This window comes from Clarias gariepinus, chromosome 2, assembly GCF_024256425.1.
Source record: "Clarias gariepinus isolate MV-2021 ecotype Netherlands chromosome 2, CGAR_prim_01v2, whole genome shotgun sequence".
Taxonomy (NCBI): Eukaryota; Metazoa; Chordata; class Actinopteri; order Siluriformes; family Clariidae; genus Clarias; species Clarias gariepinus.
This window is the reverse complement of record NC_071101.1, coordinates 8,034,585-8,051,741: the sequence shown is the minus strand read 5'-3', so window position 1 is coordinate 8,051,741 and position 17,157 is coordinate 8,034,585. Positions and strand designations below refer to the sequence as shown.

Here is a 17,157-nt window from a genome sequence, read left to right as displayed (position 1 = left end):
ATCTGAAAATATGAAAAACACACATTTTAATTTGTCTGTCGTGTGTGTGTGTGTGTGTGTGTGTGTGTGTGTGTGTGTGTGTGTGTGTGTGTGTCACAGGGACCACCAGGCCCACCTGGACAGTTAGGAGCTGTGGTAAGCAAGATACTAAATTGCTATTTATTTACATTATCACTTTTATTATTTCTTTAAAACCATCTATTCATTTATGAATCATGTGTGTATTCACATCCATCCATCCACCCACCCATCTATCCATTCATCCATTTATCAATTCCTTTGCCAGCCACTCAACCATCCATCCATGACACATTCCTTTCATCCATTCATTCATTTATCCATTTTTGTATCCATCAATATATTATCCACTTTTGTCTCAAACTAATACAATCCATCCATCCATCTATCCATTTATCCATCCATCTATCCATCCATCCATCCATCCATCCATCCATCCATCCATCTATCCATTTATCCATCCATTTATCCATCCATCCATCCATTTATCCATCCATCCATCCATTTATCCATCCATCTATCCATCCATCCATCCATCTTTCCATCAATCCATCCATCCATTTATTCATCCATCCATCCATCTATCCATCCATTTATCCATCCATCAATCCATCCATTTATCCATCCATCCATCCATTCATCCATCCATTTATCCATCCATCCATCCATCTATCCATCCATCCATCCATCCATCCATCTATCCATCCATCCATCCATCCACCCACCCATCTATCCATCCATCCATTTATCAATTCCTTTGCCAGCCACTCAACCATCCATCCATGACACATTCCTTTCATCCATTCATTCATTCATCCATTTTTGTATCCATCAATATATTATCCACTTTTGTCTCAAACTAATACAATCCATCCATCCATCTATTCATTTATCCATCCATCTATCCATCAATCCATCCATCCATCCATCCATCCATCTATCCATTTATCCATCCATTTATCCATCCATCTATCCATTTATCCATCCATCCATCCATCTATCCATCCATTTATCCATCCATCCATCCATTTATCCATCCATCCATCCATCCATCCATCTATCCATCCATTTATCCATTTATCCATCTATCCATCCATCCATCCATCCATTTATCCATCCATCCATCCATCCATCTATCCATCAATCCATCCATCCATCCATCCATCCATCTATCCATCCATCCATCCATCCATCCATCCATCTATCCATCCATCCATTCGTCCATCCACCTGTTCATACATCATTGTATAATCTACCTATACACATCTTCTTTGTCTTTCGGCTGTTCCCTTTCAGGGGTCGCCACAGCGAATCATCTGCCTCCATCTAACCCTATCCTCTGCATCCTCTTCTCTCACAACAACTAACTTCATGTCCTCTCTCACTGCATCCATAAATCTCCTCTTTGGTCTTCCTCTAGACCTCCTGCCTGGCAGTTCCAACCTCAGCATCCTTCTACCGATATATTCACAATCTCTCCTCTGAACATGTCCAAACCACCTCAATGTGGCCTCTCTGACTTTATCTCCAAAACATCTAACGTGGGTTGTCCCTCTGATAAACTCATTCTTAATCCTATCCATCCTTGTCCCTCCCAAAGAGAACCTCAACATCTTTAGCTCTGCTACCTTCAACTCTGCCTCCTGTCTTTTCTTCAGCGCCACTGTCTCTAAGCCGTAGAGCATCGCTGGTCTCACCACTGTCCTGTACACCTTTCCTTTCATTCTTGCTGATACTCTTTTATCGCACAACACACCTGACACTTTTCTCCACCCATAATCTACCTATACACATATTTACTAAAATTGTATCAATCATCTATCTATACGTCATGAATCCATCCGTGATTGCCTGATTCCATCTCTCAACACCCAATTGTTTAATTACCTAGTGCGCTATTTATGAATCAATTCACCATCCAGCCATTCATCCACCCATCTACCTTATCATGTATACACTATACACCCATTAATATACAGTATTATCACTCACTCAGTAAAACAGTTTACACTATCTATCTATTCCTCAATCTATTCATCCAACCATTCTTTCATCTGTCCATCCTGACTTTATTGTGCCAGGTAAGGTGTGTGACTTGGTTTACGTGTTATAGTCTAGTAATATCCAGAGTAAATTACATAAGGGTATAAGAGGAAGATCTTGGCTCAGACTCATCTTTAATCAGTGTTATCGCTCCTCTAACCATTTCTTATCCTGCTGCTGTAGGGGCCGAGAGGAGCACCGGGTGTACCGGGACCTGAAGGACCTTCTGGGCGTGACGTAAGAACTAAACACACTCAGTACAGCAAAGTTATTGAAGTAGTTAACTGTGTTATGTGGAGGATTAAATAATCTTCTGTGAACTGGTCAGGGTTCACCAGGAAGACCTGGAGAGAAGGGATCTCAGGGAGAGCCGGTGAGTGAAAAAGTTTGTTTTTATTGTTTTTGTGTTTGTGTGTGTGTATGTGTGTGGGATGCTTTAAGAGTATTGGTAATATGATAATGTTTATTATGTTTATGACAGGGAAAAGCTGCAGATCTGTCCAAGATAGATCTCAAGGTAATGACAACATTCTTCTGTTGATTCAACCATCTATCTATCACCTGTCCATCCATTTATCCATCCATGTACTGTATAAATCATTTAGCTGTACATCACTACTTCCTTTCACAATGGATTACAGTAAATAAAATAACACTTAAACCATAATCCATACAATCATTCACCTAACAAAACATCCTTTTATTCAGCTGTCTATCCATACAATTATCCATCTAAACTTTTGCTAATTATTGCACACATTTATCCAGGCATTGAATTATCAGTCCATTTGACCATCTTACTACTCATTCATCATGCACATTTTATATCCATCCATCCATCCATCCATCCATCCATCCATCCATCCATCCATCTATGCACTCATTCTTCTACCCATTTAACCATGAATCTATTTATCTATCTATCCTTCTATGCACCCATCCTTCAAACCATGCAACAATTAGTTTATCCCTACAGTATTTTCATACATTCATCCAACCATATATTAATCCATTCATCTATCCATCAATCTATCCATCCATTCATCCATTTATCCATCCATCCATCCATGCATCCATCCAACTGCCCATCAGTCCATCATAAAATAAAATCATACAGTGCATTCACAATCCATTTATCCATCCTTTCAAATAATTATTTTAATTTTAATCATAACTTACATCCATCTGTTATTGTCACCAGTTTTATATTAGTCTATCTATTCATTCACCCTTCCATCATCCATCCATCCGATCATCCACCAACGTCCTAACTGTCCTTGTGTTAAATCACACAATTATCCACACATTCACATATCGATTGTACAATCTCACTAGTTATTCATTATTTATAATTTATATCCATCTATTCATCCATTCATCAATCCATCCATTCAACCCTCCTCTATCTTCCCAACTATCCTTTTGTTAAATCACACACACTTATCCACCCATTCATTAATGTATTGTTCAATCTCACTAGTCATTCATGCATATCCTCTATCCATAAATCTGCAGAACAAATACTTATTTGCTTACCTATTTATATAAACACCTGTTTTTGTCATACTTGTACACATTTACCCATCCATCCCTCCATCCATCCTTACATTCCTTAGCACCTTACTACTTTACTGTAGTGGTGTGTCCTGTATCTCATTACACTAACCTCACTGTGTGTTCTTGGTCTGTAGGGTATTTGTTCAGACTGCCCACCTGGACCTGTTGGACCACCAGGATTCCCAGGAGATAAAGGACCTTCAGGACCAGCAGGGAAAAATGGACAGGATGGATATCCGGTAAGGCTGATATCCATCCATCCATCCATCCATCCATCCATCCTGTTCAGTTTTTCTTAAGTTTATTGTATTTAATCAACAATAAACCCCAAGGGTATATTAAAGCATGTATGAATTATGTTTTTTTTTCTTTTTTCGGCAAATTGGAATTAGAAAAATAAATGGAAAGATAAAGCAACAGATCAAACATTCAAATGTAAAGTTATAAACCTAAATATGTAAGTGTAGTAACAATGATATAGTATTTAAATAGAAGTGTGCGTGTAAGTGTGTAAGGATACTTATTTCATCAATGATGTTTGTTATTCACAGGGTGCTCCCGGACCTGTCGGACCCCCAGGACCATCCGGAGCTGAGGGAAGTAAGGTGAGAACACGCAATACATATAATAGACTCTTATAATAACATATTACATAGAAAAATAACCTAAACCTACAGTATAATTTATATATTTATTAATTTGCATATACATATATACACATCCTGAGATAGAGCAACCCCAGTTATAATGCAATATGCTTGTACAGAGTGACTTTAGGCTGTTTTAACCTGTAATATATGTTATGAACTCAGGGTACGAAAGGTGAACGAGGCTCCCCAGGAGCTCCTGGAGATAAGGGGGAAAAGGTACCAGTACAACTCCAAGTTACACACACACATCAAGAAGTGTTTGACATGTTTTTGTTGTTCCGTTGTTTAATGTTAAGTTTATTTTAAACATTTCTATAGGGACCCCCGGGGCCTCCTGGTTATCCTGGTGCTGCTGGAACAGCAGGTCAACCTGTAAGTCAACCTTAAGTCCAACATGTTTTCCAGTCATTGATTAACATCTATTTGCTTACTTTTGTTTGCATATTTGCTGAATTTTTAACAATGGGAAGCTCATCCAAAGTCTAACATACATGTTGTTAAAATATATTACAAAGTGGTCGAACTCTTTACTGTGTCTTTAGTAGTGGGTAATATGATGAGGAATGGATCTGATTAATTACTGAATGATTAGTAAATTAAATTGTAGGAGAGTTGTCTGTGATATAATTGATATTTTTAATTGATTTTGATCTGATAGGGCTACAACGACAAAAGGTTGAAAATTTTTTGACTAATTTTACCAAATTAGTGTCCTTATGGTCAAGACCTGTGACATTATTGGTTACAGTGTAATTAGGGGCATGAACTGTAATCTTATTGGTTACGGAGGCAGTAGAGGCATGAACTGTGATTTGATTGGTTACAGTATTATGACTGTGATGTCATTAAAGCATGTGACCTATAAGCTTTAAAAGGCATCATACACATTTATTTAGCCTTTATATTTAGCCTTTTTATATAAGTGTGTAAGTTATCAATATTATTCAGAAATAATCCATATACACAGCTCACAATGACCTCTGCAGCACCTCATACTGTACTGTACCTTGGTTTACGTTTGCAGGGTAATGATGGCAACCCGGGACCCCCTGGTCCTCCCGGACCCCCTGGAGAAAAGGTAAAATTAATTTTAAAAAATCAAATTATGCGTTGCTTTAGGAGGGAGTTGTTGTTTCATATTTTAAAAAGTTTGTACACCTCTTTTAAACATAGAAATATCTAATATGCTAAATATTGTTACATTGTCTAGTGTAAATAATTTGTGTGTTTGTGTGTGTTTAACAGGGTAAAGAGGGACTGAAAGGCATTCAGGGTCCTCCAGGTCTGCCAGGTTTAATGGTGAGGAATTAACAGGTTTCAAACAGAGCCACATTTTATATGACTTTCCCAGTGTTCTTCACTTCTAAAATGATTGTAAAGTTACATTAAATACTCAACAGATACATGTTTGTGACCTCATTATGTTTTACCAATATTTTAATATACACTAACTCTAATAATAAAATGTAGAAAACTTTATCATGCTGATGAGTCCATAAATGTGTCTAGATAAACGTCTTTTATCTACAGTATCTTAAATGTTTTACCCTTAAAGCAAGGCTTCACAGTGCCGTTTGATTCTGGATTCTGATTGGTTGAAAGCAGCTCTAATAGTAATCTTAATTCAACCGTCCTAATACTTTAACATGTAAATGTCTACTCAAAGACATGGTGATCTGGAAGTCTCCAAGCTGCAACTTTAACCAATAAAGCCGGAGACATACTGTAGAGACTGAAGACAAAAAAAAGTCTTGTATATACAATTTTATTCATTAATTACCAAAATAAAAACTCAAACACCTATTCAATAGGTAGAGCTAAAAAGTGCACCCGGATGCCATTTGAATGAAACCAAGAAGTTAATAACATTTGCTTTACATAGTTCTTTTTTCTTTTTGTAAAGGGAATCATGGGTAAGCCTGGAAAAGATGGACGACCAGGGGAAGTGGGCGAGCCGGTAAGATTGAAAAGAAAAAAAAAAAAGATGTGTATAGTATTACAGTGTTGTACTGTATGATGATGAACACTGCAAAAAGCAATATTTTAAAGTGTATCTTGAAACAAGTCAAATTTATCTAATATAAGTTTACAACAAACCAAACAAAAGGTTATTAAGTCAAGTTCCAGACAAAAATTTTAAGGAATAAATGCTAGGAACTAGCAAAATTTTCTGCCAGTAGAACAAGAAGTTTACATTAAAACACATTTATAAACTTTGTCTAGAAATAGCCTTAATAACCTTATATTTAGTTTGTTTTGAAATTTTAGATGAACTTGACTCGGTTCAAGATTCTTTCACTTACTGTATTATGAGATCACTTTTTACAGTAAAAGAACACAAATTCAGCCCTTATTTGAGGTTTGAATTGATTTAAATCTATTAAATCTGCCCTTTAGGGTAAACAGGGAGAACCCGGACCACCAGGAAGAGATGGACTCCGAGGCCTTCCCGTAAGAAACTCATCCATGCCACTCTCTGTGCATTAGAACAAAAAAAAAAATATATATATATATTGATTTTTACACTTTCTCTTCTTGTTCAGGGTTATAAGGGTCACCAAGGAGAGCCTGGGGAGCCAGGGTCAAAGGTTAGTAATGTACTCTTAACATTGTGGAGGGAAGAAGGAATGGAAAAGTGTGTTTTATCGAGCTGTGCACGGTTCAATGCGTTCTATCAGGGGAAAAAACACAGTCAGACGCAGTACAACAGCACTCGCTTTCTGTTTTTTTTTTTTTCTTTCAGGGTGAAGAAGGGAAACAGGGTCCAGCAGGACGAGACGGTCCACCTGGAAAAGATGTGAGTTTGATCGTTATCCTGCAAACAGTGTTGAATTCTCGAGTAATTCTGTATAACATTAGTCCTGACAGTAGTGTATTAATATGCTATGTTACTGTTTCTATGGTAACAGCTCGCACACAGGTGATTATAAATAGTACCAAACTAAATATTGTATTTCTCAATTGTGAAGGGAATCATGGGACCTCCTGGGCCTGAAGGTCACCGAGGACCAAGTGGACAACCGGTGAGTACCTGAAATCACTTTAAAATAAAGTTCTAGAATGTGTACGAAATCTGAGTACAGGATTAGGGCTTGACTATTTCTTTCCGCCGAGTCTTTAGGGTAAACCTGGAGAACCTGGACCACCAGGAAAATCAGGACCATCCGGGGCTCCGGTGAGTCTACAGTATACACACCTTAGTTGCCATTTATAATAACAGTCGTATGAACAAAGGCACATAGTCAGAAAAAGCTAGTGGTCTTGCTTTTTTAACTATTGGGATTTCTCAAGTAATTAAATATAATTAATCTAATAATTAATAGTTAATTTAAAAATATATAAAATAGATTTTCTTAGCTCGCCTTTTTTTTTATAATTGTCTAATAATTAAGATTAGAAGGTGCAATAATAATCCTATTTTATTAGAATTTATACAGGAAACATATTTTCTATCTAAATCAGCTATGGAATTTGTACAGTACAGTGAAACCTCAGATTGCGAGTAACGCGGTTTGCGAGTGTTCCACAAGATGAGCAAAGATTTTTCATAAATGTTGATTTGAAAAACGAGCATTGTCTTGGTTTACAAGTATCAAGTATTATGTATCACGCATGCACTTCTTGTTTTGACGCTGAGCGTCACGTGATCACAACTGCGCTAATGGTTTTTCTCTCGTGCGCTGCGGAATTGTGGGTAATTGTCTCCCCTGCTGGGTCTTAGTGTGCATCTCTTACTGGTATAATCAACATCTGTGCAGACGTGTACTGTTTACCACAACACTGTGACAACGTGTGTGTGTAAAACATATTTTATTTTGTGTTTGTAAGCGCGTGTTTAGCGCGCGTGTACTGTTCCTTAAAACACGTGTGTGCGCGCGTGTAAAGCAAAAGAAAGTCTCATTAGAAGAATAAAAATCTATTTTCTTTCTCCCTGTAATGTGTGCGCATGCGTAATTTGACACCGTGCTGGCTTTACACTATCTCGGCTTTAGTGTGTGTGTCTGTGTGTGTGTGTGTGTGTGTGTGTGTGCTTGTTTGCGTGTAAAGCACCCCCTCTTTTCACACACAAACACACACACACACACACAGTGCCTGCGCGCATAAATGGAAACACTAATCTGTTGGGATTTATTTCTACTTTTTTTAAAAGGTAAAGTGCGGGTTCATTTGTTATTTATTTTTATATGTTTTTTTTTTATTTTTGTTAATTATTTTTATGTATTTATTTTTTGGGGCTGTGGAACGAATAATTTGAGTTTCCATATTTCTTATTAGAAAATTTAATTTGGTTTACGAGTGTTTTGGAATACGAGCCCACTTCCGCAATGAATTATGCTCGTAATCCACAATAGGTTAACAGTAAGGACAATAAAGAACAGTAAGGTTCCACAGTATTAGTATTATAAATCTTAAGTTATTATGGTATATTGTGGAGCGCTTTTTCCAGCACACAGTCTTCCGCCCCTGTTCTTCTTCTCTTAGTCTGATTGGTGTGTGACGTGTTCAGGGTTGAACATATATTAATCTGTGCTAATCTCTGTCAGCTCTCCTTAATCTTGTGTGCTGTATGGAAATGTTAAAAGCACACAGATGTCAGTATACATCCTGTGTTTGTGTAAATCAGGGCGCTCCGGGAGGAAAGGGAGACACAGGGAACCCAGGATTGCCCGGATTCGCAGGTCTGAAAGGGCCGTCGGTGAGTGAAAAAGGGAATCTGATGTTCTGGTCACTACTGAGTAAAAGATTCTGGTTTTATTAAGCTCCTCTGTAGATTTTAAAATACTGGATATAAAATATATATATATATATATATATATGTATGTGTGTGTGAGAATATATTATTTATTTATTTATTTATTTATTTAGAGAAATAAACTTAAACAACATGCAGAAATATTTTATTTCGAATGTTTGTATTTATTAATTTTTTTGTTTGTTGTGTATTTGTTTTGTTTAGTATTCATTTACTAGTTGTTATTTATTTAGTTTATACTTATTATTTATATATTTATGTACTATTTGTACCATTAAATAAATGTGCTGTTCCTCTTTTCATTTTGAAGTGAACAGTCTCTAAAACGCCTTCTTTCCATTCAGGGTCCACCTGGTCCCAGCGGCCCTGAGGGCAAACAGGTAAAGACCTTATTCACAGCAGTTCCATCATGTGAGGTTTTTGGGGTTGTTGTTATTTAAGAGAGGAGTGACTGTGGGTGTTTTTCAGGGCATGCCGGGCAAACAGGGAGAAAGAGGCATCAAGGGGGAGAAGGTGAGAACAGAAAGCCAAGCCAGTTGAATGCTGACTGAAAATTATGGATAAGTTTAAGACATTGTTCATTTATGTTAGACCAAAGAAACATTCTGTTATTTTAAGAGGCTTGTTTGGAACGATTATACACTTGCAAGACTCGTCTTCACACTTCGTTAGAAAGTCTAGTTTATTTTGTCATTAATGCAGCCAAGAAGTGGCTATTTTTAATGCGTAAACACAGCCTTTAAGCAAACATATACGATTATGTCATTTAGTTTAGGTACAATTTGTGAGAGTTCTATCACAGGTTTCATGATCACTGGTCTAGACACGAGCAACCGTTCATTTCAAATGTCCGAACTGAAGAGACAATGATTTGACCCCCAGCTTTAAAGCACACTATTAAAGCCTTTCTCCCCTGTAGGGTGACAATGGCATAAAAGGTGACAAAGGCCCCACTGGAGAACCAGGAATGCCTGGGATCTCAGGACCTCCAGGCAGAAAGGGACACACAGGCATGATGGGAATGTCAGGACCTCCAGGAGACATTGGGCCCTCTGGACCCCAAGGACCTCCTGGCCAGCCTGGTCTTCCAGGCCAGAGGGTGAGCTGTTTGACACAGTGGATGTGAAATGGATTAGCAAAGGTGAGACTGATGTGACTTTGCTCTTTCTTCAGGGAGAAACTCCATCTTTGGAATCAATACGCAGGTTAATTCAAGAGGAACTCGCTAAAGAACTACAAGGTAAGACTGATGGAGTGAAATCAGACAGGTATAAACATATACTTAAACCAGACCTACTGTATAGAAGCAAGTTCATAGTTTAGGTACCTCAGTTTAAACCAGGGAAACAAACAAACTAGTTTTAGTTTTGTCCTCCAGGCATCTGTACAACCGTTTTATTTTGAAAACGAGATACTACAAGATGGAGACATGTATTAACCTCCATGTTTGTATTTACATGCAGCTGCTGCATGTTTCTTACTGGTCCATGTTTTTAAACTTGACTGGGATTGAGGTCCCCAAAAGTGACAGCTGTTTTCTAATGCTAGATAAAACTTAGCTATAGTGCTAACTAGGTAACTAATGATAATTAACATTATTACCAGATTACCTTACAGGTTAGGGGCTAGCAAGCTAATATTCCATGGTACTGTAGCTAAACCAATTTTGATGGTGTTTCATTAGCTACTTCTTTTTGTCATAACTGCAGTTGTAACAATAATGACTGCACGGTACAAGATTAGTAAACTGTGCTGTCAGAATGAGAATTAATTCCATCATGTTTGTCAAAAATAGAAGCAAGTGAGTATCTCTTAGAATTATTGCTTTACACTTTAAGGGGTAGGGTTTTGATTCACGCCTCTGTAGTGCTGTGTGTGTGTAGAGTTTACATGTTCTTCCCATGCTTGGTGGGTTTTCTCGAGGTACTTTAGTTTCCTCCATTAGTCCAAACACATGCATTGTAGACTAACTGGAGTTTTAAAATTGCCTGTAGTGAATGACAGGGTGTTTGAGTGTGTGTGCTTGTGCCCTGCAATGTGTTCCATGGTGTACCCCTCCTTGTGCCTTAAGTTTCCTGGGGTAAGCTCCAGGATCCTTCCGACCCCACTCTGGATGGATGGATGGATGGATGGATGGATGGATGGATGGATGGATTGTGTAAACGGACAGGATTTAGGGAATCCCACATGCTCTTAAATTTTCCTATTCCTCATTCATTCCCAGCCAAGATGGCCTACCTCATGGCCCAGATTCAGCCAACACACATAAAGAGCTCAGCTGGGCGGCCTGGTCCACCTGGACCTCCAGGAAAAGAAGGACCATCAGGACGACAAGGTCCACCTGGAGAGCCTGGTATGCCTGGCCAAAATGGAGTTGAGGGACCCAGAGGTCCAGCAGGTCCTAAAGGTACTTGAACAGAAAAAGGGATTTTGATGGCTTATAGTAAAATGTAGCTTTCTTGTGCAGTGTAGCCATTTTTTTCTTTTGGTGTTTGTTAACAGGTACAAACTTGGAAATAAGATCTAACTTTGTCCTGACTTTTTTTCCTGATTTGCAGGTGAAAGAGGTTCCAGAGGGGAGAAGGGAGAAAATGGTGTTGGACAAAGAGGAGAGCCGGGTCCAATTGGTCTTATGGGTAACAACCCTCTGTATTTATTTATTTATTTTGGTGGGAAAGGTCAAACCACATCACTACCCTTGAGCAAGGCCTTTAACCCTCAACTGCTCAGATGTACATGTATAATGTGATAAAAATGTATGTTGCTCTGGATAAGGGCGTCTGCCAAATTCTGCAAATGTAAATAAGTATTTGCTCAAGAAACATGTCAAATTGAGGTTCTATAACCTGGTTGGTGTATGCTTCTATAGCCCTTGACCTACTTTAGAAGACTAATGCTAAACCTTAATCACCAGCATGTGTCTGAGATAAAGCGTATCTCTCTCTTCCCTAGGTCCAGCGGGAATGCCTGGAGAGGGTAAAGATGGTCTTCCAGGAGCAACTGGAGCCCAGGGTGAGCCTGGACATCCCGGTCCTCATGGACAACCCGGTCCACCGGGACCTCCGGGCCAGTGTGACCCCTCTCAGTGTGCCTACTACGCCAGCCTGGCATCGCGACCTCACACTAAAAACGTCAAAGGAACCTAGACCTCACGTCTGGGCATATTTATGAACTCATGACAGTCTAAAGCCTTCCCAGATGATCCGGGGAGCTTTGGTTGGGTGACATTTTTACATTTTAGGGTGTGTGTGTGTGTGTGTGTGCTAAGGAGGTCATGTATGTCCTGCCGGTCAGATATAATGGGTAATTTGTTCGCTAGGCGGGAATGGGGAGGGTTTGTACTGTAAGCTGAGGGAGGTGATTAATTTAATGTAGTTGACTTTTTTTTTTTTCCATCAGGGAGTTCTAAGATGAAAAACTAAGATGTATTGTCCGATGTGTCTTTTTTTTTTTTATGCAACCTGCTTAATTTCTCAAAGTGTAGAGACGCTAGTGATACCAGACAGATAGACTAAAGGTGATGGATTAGCCTTAGGTCCTGAGTCAGTGTGTGGAGAACTGATCCGTTGTTAAGGAAGTCTTTTTGCAGTGTGTGTGTGCTTTTGTGTGTGTGTGTGTGTGTGTGTATGGGGTAATTATTGAGCTAGAGGAGATTTATCTTCTGCCGTTGTATCGATTTTTGCTGGTCGGTAATGTGACGGCGGAAGGAAAAACAACATATTTTAACACACTGACCCTGAGATCATTAGTAATCCGCTGTGAGACGGGTGGACGTCATTAAAAAAGTTCTACTTTTTATTTAGGAAGTTATTAATAGGACTGTAGGCAGTTCGCAGGTAGCAATATATATTTTTAACCCACTTCAAGCTAATTACATTCGTCACTTCTAATTTGTTCTCTAGGGGAGCTCACGAGCTTTTCTTCTATTCACACAAACATGACTAATAGCGTCCGGTCATCCCTTTACAGATTTAAAGCTAGTTACTTTTGTATTAGATGCAAAATTAAAGGTTATTAAAGGACGTACTTTAAAGCACATCCGCATACTGGTTACATTTTGTGTTTGAGGATCTACACACACTGACCGTGATGTCATCACTATACAAATTTATAATATGCCGACATTTCATTATGTTACAAAGTCAAAAATGCACCTATATAATTCATTCAAAACACCTATATTTATCTAAATTTGATACGTTATATGTTGGAATTTAAGAAATAAATGTGTCTATGTCCAAAAATGTTTTGGAACAAATATCTCCTTGTTGTGTACCACCTAGTGTACTGGAGTGGAACTGCATACAGACTTTTATGATTTTTTCAAGCCCATTCAAGTCACAAGTAAAATCCTAAGAACGGTACTTGCTTTAGCTTTATTAAATTGTTGTTGTATTCCCAGGGCTTAATGTTCCCAGGTCCTATCGTCCACAGATTTACACTGCACATAATGGGAGCATGACAAGGATCTTATGTTCCCAGAGTCCTGTTTTAAAAGTCCAGTGTTACCGAGGCTCTATTCACATAAACTTTTTTTTTTTTTTTTGTGTTTAAAACATTTTAAAACTCTGATCCTATAAAATAAACTGGGTAATATTCAGTGACTTAGTGGTTAGCACTGTCATGTTGGGTCCGTGTGCATGGAGATCGCATGTTCTCCCTGTGCTTGGTGGGTTTCCATCGGGTTCTCCGGTTTCCTTCCACAGTCCAAAGACATACAGATTAGGCTGATTGACGTTCCCAAACTGCCCATAGTGTGTGAATGTGTGTTATACAATTGGGAATAAACACAATGGTTGCCATTGGTCTTTACGGTCCCTAATTAGACGACATTAGACGACATTTGCATGTTCTTCCCATGCTTGGTGGGTTTCATGAAGGTACTCCGACAGTCCAAAAACATCATTGTGTGTGTATGAGTGTTTGCCCTGTGATGGATTGATACCCTGTCCAGGGTGTACCTTGCTTCATGCCCTAAGTCTCCTGGGATAGGCTCCAGGCCCCCCACGACCCTGTATACAGAATAAAGCGGTATAGACGTTGAGTGAGTGAGTGAGTGAGTGTTAACAGAAAACATGAACTAGGGAACATAGGATCCTGGGAACATAAGCATGCCCATGGTATTATTAATTAATCTAGGGCTAATCTGCCATCATAAAGACTTTAATTAATTAATTAATTAATACAGGCTAGTTAAAGGTTTCTACAAGACGCTGGTTATTAGCATGACTATCCCAAGCAAAATGACATCACTTCCTTGTATTGCAGCGGCACTCTGTGGGTCTGGCGGGAGAAATTGCTAGAGCGGGTAGAATTATACCCAGATGCTATTTTATCATCTTTAGAATGGTTTAGCGATCTTCACAGCACAAAGCATGTTTTTTTTTTTTTTTTGCTTTTTGCTTTTTTTTTTATATCTTGTTTGTGCTTGCCTGTGCAATCTAATCCCCACTGTTAAACAACGGCAAGTGCTAACGACATGATATGCTTTGACAAGCTTTGCTCATTTCATTTTTACATAGTTATGAAAATTAAACGCTTTTTCAAACTGCGGCGGAGTCCAACACCGTTTGTTTCATTTTTGTTCTTATATTCCTATTTGTTTTTTTGTTTTTTTTACTTTTGTGTTGTGGTCATTATTCTTCTCCTTTATCCCAGGTTGCATTAAATTATTAATAAGGCCTTTTTTTTTAACTGTGCATGGTAAAGTCACCCTGTTTATACTGATTAACTGGTGCTAACGTTATCAAGGACAATGCATATGTACAGTATATATTTGATGAGAACGTACGTTGTAATAAAATGTGGATCAGGTACATTTTATGAACAGTGTTTTCACTCTCTAGCTTCCACACCTGATACAGAGTCTCACAGATCAGATCTCTGGACAGCTGTGGGGTTCGAAAAGAGCGTCCGCTCTGTCTGTCTGTGTCTCTGTCTAACTCTGTGTCTCTGTCTAACTCTGTGTCTCTCTCTGTCTTTCTGTTTGTCTCTGCGTCTATCTGTCTCTCTCTGTTTCTCTCTGCCTCTAAGTCTGTGTCTCTGACTAACTATGTGTCTGTCTGTCTTTAGGTGTTTCTGTCTGTCTCTTTGTCTATCATTGTGTCCCTGTTTGCCTCTTAGTCTGTCTCACTGTCTATCCCTGTGTATCTGTCTGCTTCTCTGTCTGTCACCCTGTCTCTGTATTTCTGTCTGTATAATTCCGTGTCCCTCTCTCTCTCTCTCTCTCTCTGTCTCTTTGTATGTCACTATGTCTGTTTAATTCTGTGTATCTGTCCGTCTCTGTGTCTATATGTCTGTTTATATGTCTGTATGTGTTTGTGTCTCTTTGCCTCTGTCTTCCTCTTTGTATGGCTTTCTGTCTGCCATTCTGTCTCTTTGTTGGCTCTCTGTTTCCTTGTCTGCATCTCTGTTTGTCTCTCTGTATAACTTGACGCTCTGTCTCTTTGTACTGTATGTCTCTGTCTGTTCAACTCTTTAACTGTCTTTGCCTAACTTTGTGTCTATATGTCTATCTGTATGTGGTTCTGTCTGTCTCTCACTGTCCCTGTCTTTCTCTTTGTTTATCTCTATGTCTGTCATACTGTCTCTCTGTCTGCATCTCTGTTTGTCCAACTCTGTCCCTGTCTATCTTTCTCCAGGTTTCTCTCTGTCTGTGTCCCTGTCTGTTTGTCTGTGTTTCCGCCTGTCTTTCTGTGTCTCTGTCTGTGTGACTTTGTCTGACTAGACAAAGTTAGAGACTAAAATCTCTAACTGTAATCCATTGTTTCTGTCGGTCTCTCTCTCTCTCTTTTGCAAAGAAACACACAGACACCCACACACACTCGGTCTCGATCTTGCTGTCTGGTGCTATATGTCTAACTATGTGTCTCTTTCTGTTTGTCTGTCTGTCTCTCTGTCTATTCCACACCTGGATCTCTAGGGTGATATCTATGGGGTTTGCAAAAAGCGCTCAGAAAAAAAAAAAAATGAATGAGATGTATCGAGAAAAATTAAATGTAAGTGAGTCTCTGTGGCCGTTACTGTGAACTCGTACATATTTCTTTGTACAAAATCAGTAAAGACAGTCACTATTCTGTTGTTGGTGGAGAATTACTTTTTATTTCAGGGTCGCCGGTGTTGTTGCAGCAAAGTGTCGGAGTATAGCTTAGCTTCTGGCACGTGTATACAGACGTACCGCGATCACATTGTTAAAAAGCTTACAAGTTCAGTCTAAGGCACTTTTTTGTTTCATTGTAGTTCTCGGGTTTTCAGCTCCTTTCACCAGGTCTGGGAGGTGAGTTTAACAACCATCGGTCTCTGTAATCCTAATCACATGTTCACATCTTGTGCTAAAACAAATAAGAAATGCTTATCAGGTTTTTTTTTTTTTTTGCCCCTTTCTTTATTCTTGCGTACGAACTGTACAAGTCACGGAAGTAAAAGAACCGGTCACAGAGTCTCCGTGTTGCCGTTGCTGTGACGAACATAGTGTTGAGTTCTGAGTCTCTTGAAGTATATCAGCTGTCATTACTGATGAGGATGATGATGATGATGATGACGCAGGTTTTACGGGAACATTCACGGCCCTTTAACGCTGATGGGCTTCTTCCCGCTCATCATGTAAAGAGGCTGGGGTCTGAAGCAGTCTGAGGGGTCACACATGCCGGGTGGACCTGCAGGTCCTCTGCTGCCCGGCGTGCCTGGGATACCCGGAGTGCCCGCTTCTCCTCGGGCGCCGTTCTGGCCGTCTTTACCGATGCCGGGCTTCCCGGGAGGTCCTGCGTCGGAAAAACAAACCAAACACTCAACCACAGTGTCGACTGGTCAAACAGACACAAAAACAGTCTTAAGTGTTTATTTATACATTACATTATTACTTCTGTCTGTCTGTCCCTTTTTGTCTCTCTGTCTAACTCTGTCTTCCTGTCGGTCTCTCTACCCTGGTGTCTATTTCTGTAACTGTCTGTCTACTTTTTTGTCTGTTTGTCTGTCTCTCTGTGTAACTGTACGTCTGTTTGTGTAACTGACTCTCTGTTTGTCTTGCTTTGTCTCCCTGTCTCCTTGCCTGTCTGTCTTTGTGTCTTTTTCTGTGCACCTGTATGTCTGTCGGTTTCTCCATATGTGTCTGTCTCTGTCTGTCTCTCCGTCTAACTC

The 17,157-nt window shown here is 39.3% G+C and overlaps 2 protein-coding genes across 2 annotated transcripts in view; one reads left to right on the top strand and one right to left on the bottom strand.

The window, feature by feature from the left end:
* col22a1 (collagen, type XXII, alpha 1) overlaps positions 1-14,574 on the top strand; it is a 65,054-nt gene extending 50,480 nt beyond the window's left edge. The window contains exons 42-65 of the mRNA XM_053488612.1: positions 100-135; positions 2,245-2,298; positions 2,390-2,434; positions 2,543-2,578; positions 3,753-3,857; positions 4,170-4,223; positions 4,431-4,484; positions 4,587-4,640; positions 5,293-5,346; positions 5,514-5,567; positions 6,172-6,225; positions 6,666-6,719; positions 6,812-6,856; positions 7,012-7,065; positions 7,238-7,291; positions 7,390-7,443; positions 8,893-8,964; positions 9,366-9,401; positions 9,490-9,534; positions 9,941-10,120; positions 10,195-10,261; positions 11,246-11,428; positions 11,580-11,657; positions 11,974-14,574. Coding sequence (XP_053344587.1) covers positions 100-135; positions 2,245-2,298; positions 2,390-2,434; positions 2,543-2,578; positions 3,753-3,857; positions 4,170-4,223; positions 4,431-4,484; positions 4,587-4,640; positions 5,293-5,346; positions 5,514-5,567; positions 6,172-6,225; positions 6,666-6,719; positions 6,812-6,856; positions 7,012-7,065; positions 7,238-7,291; positions 7,390-7,443; positions 8,893-8,964; positions 9,366-9,401; positions 9,490-9,534; positions 9,941-10,120; positions 10,195-10,261; positions 11,246-11,428; positions 11,580-11,657; positions 11,974-12,167 — 1,716 coding nt within the window. The 3' untranslated portion in view covers positions 12,168-14,574. The remainder of the gene's footprint in view (positions 1-99; positions 136-2,244; positions 2,299-2,389; positions 2,435-2,542; positions 2,579-3,752; positions 3,858-4,169; positions 4,224-4,430; positions 4,485-4,586; positions 4,641-5,292; positions 5,347-5,513; positions 5,568-6,171; positions 6,226-6,665; positions 6,720-6,811; positions 6,857-7,011; positions 7,066-7,237; positions 7,292-7,389; positions 7,444-8,892; positions 8,965-9,365; positions 9,402-9,489; positions 9,535-9,940; positions 10,121-10,194; positions 10,262-11,245; positions 11,429-11,579; positions 11,658-11,973) is intronic.
* Positions 14,575-16,009: 1,435 nt separating this feature from the next.
* The window catches only part of LOC128511664 (collagen alpha-3(IX) chain-like), a 40,611-nt gene continuing 39,463 nt past the window's right edge, over positions 16,010-17,157 (bottom strand). The window contains exon 38 of the mRNA XM_053484620.1: positions 16,010-16,781. Within this exon, the coding sequence (XP_053340595.1) occupies positions 16,582-16,781 (200 nt within the window). The 3' untranslated portion in view covers positions 16,010-16,581. The remainder of the gene's footprint in view (positions 16,782-17,157) is intronic.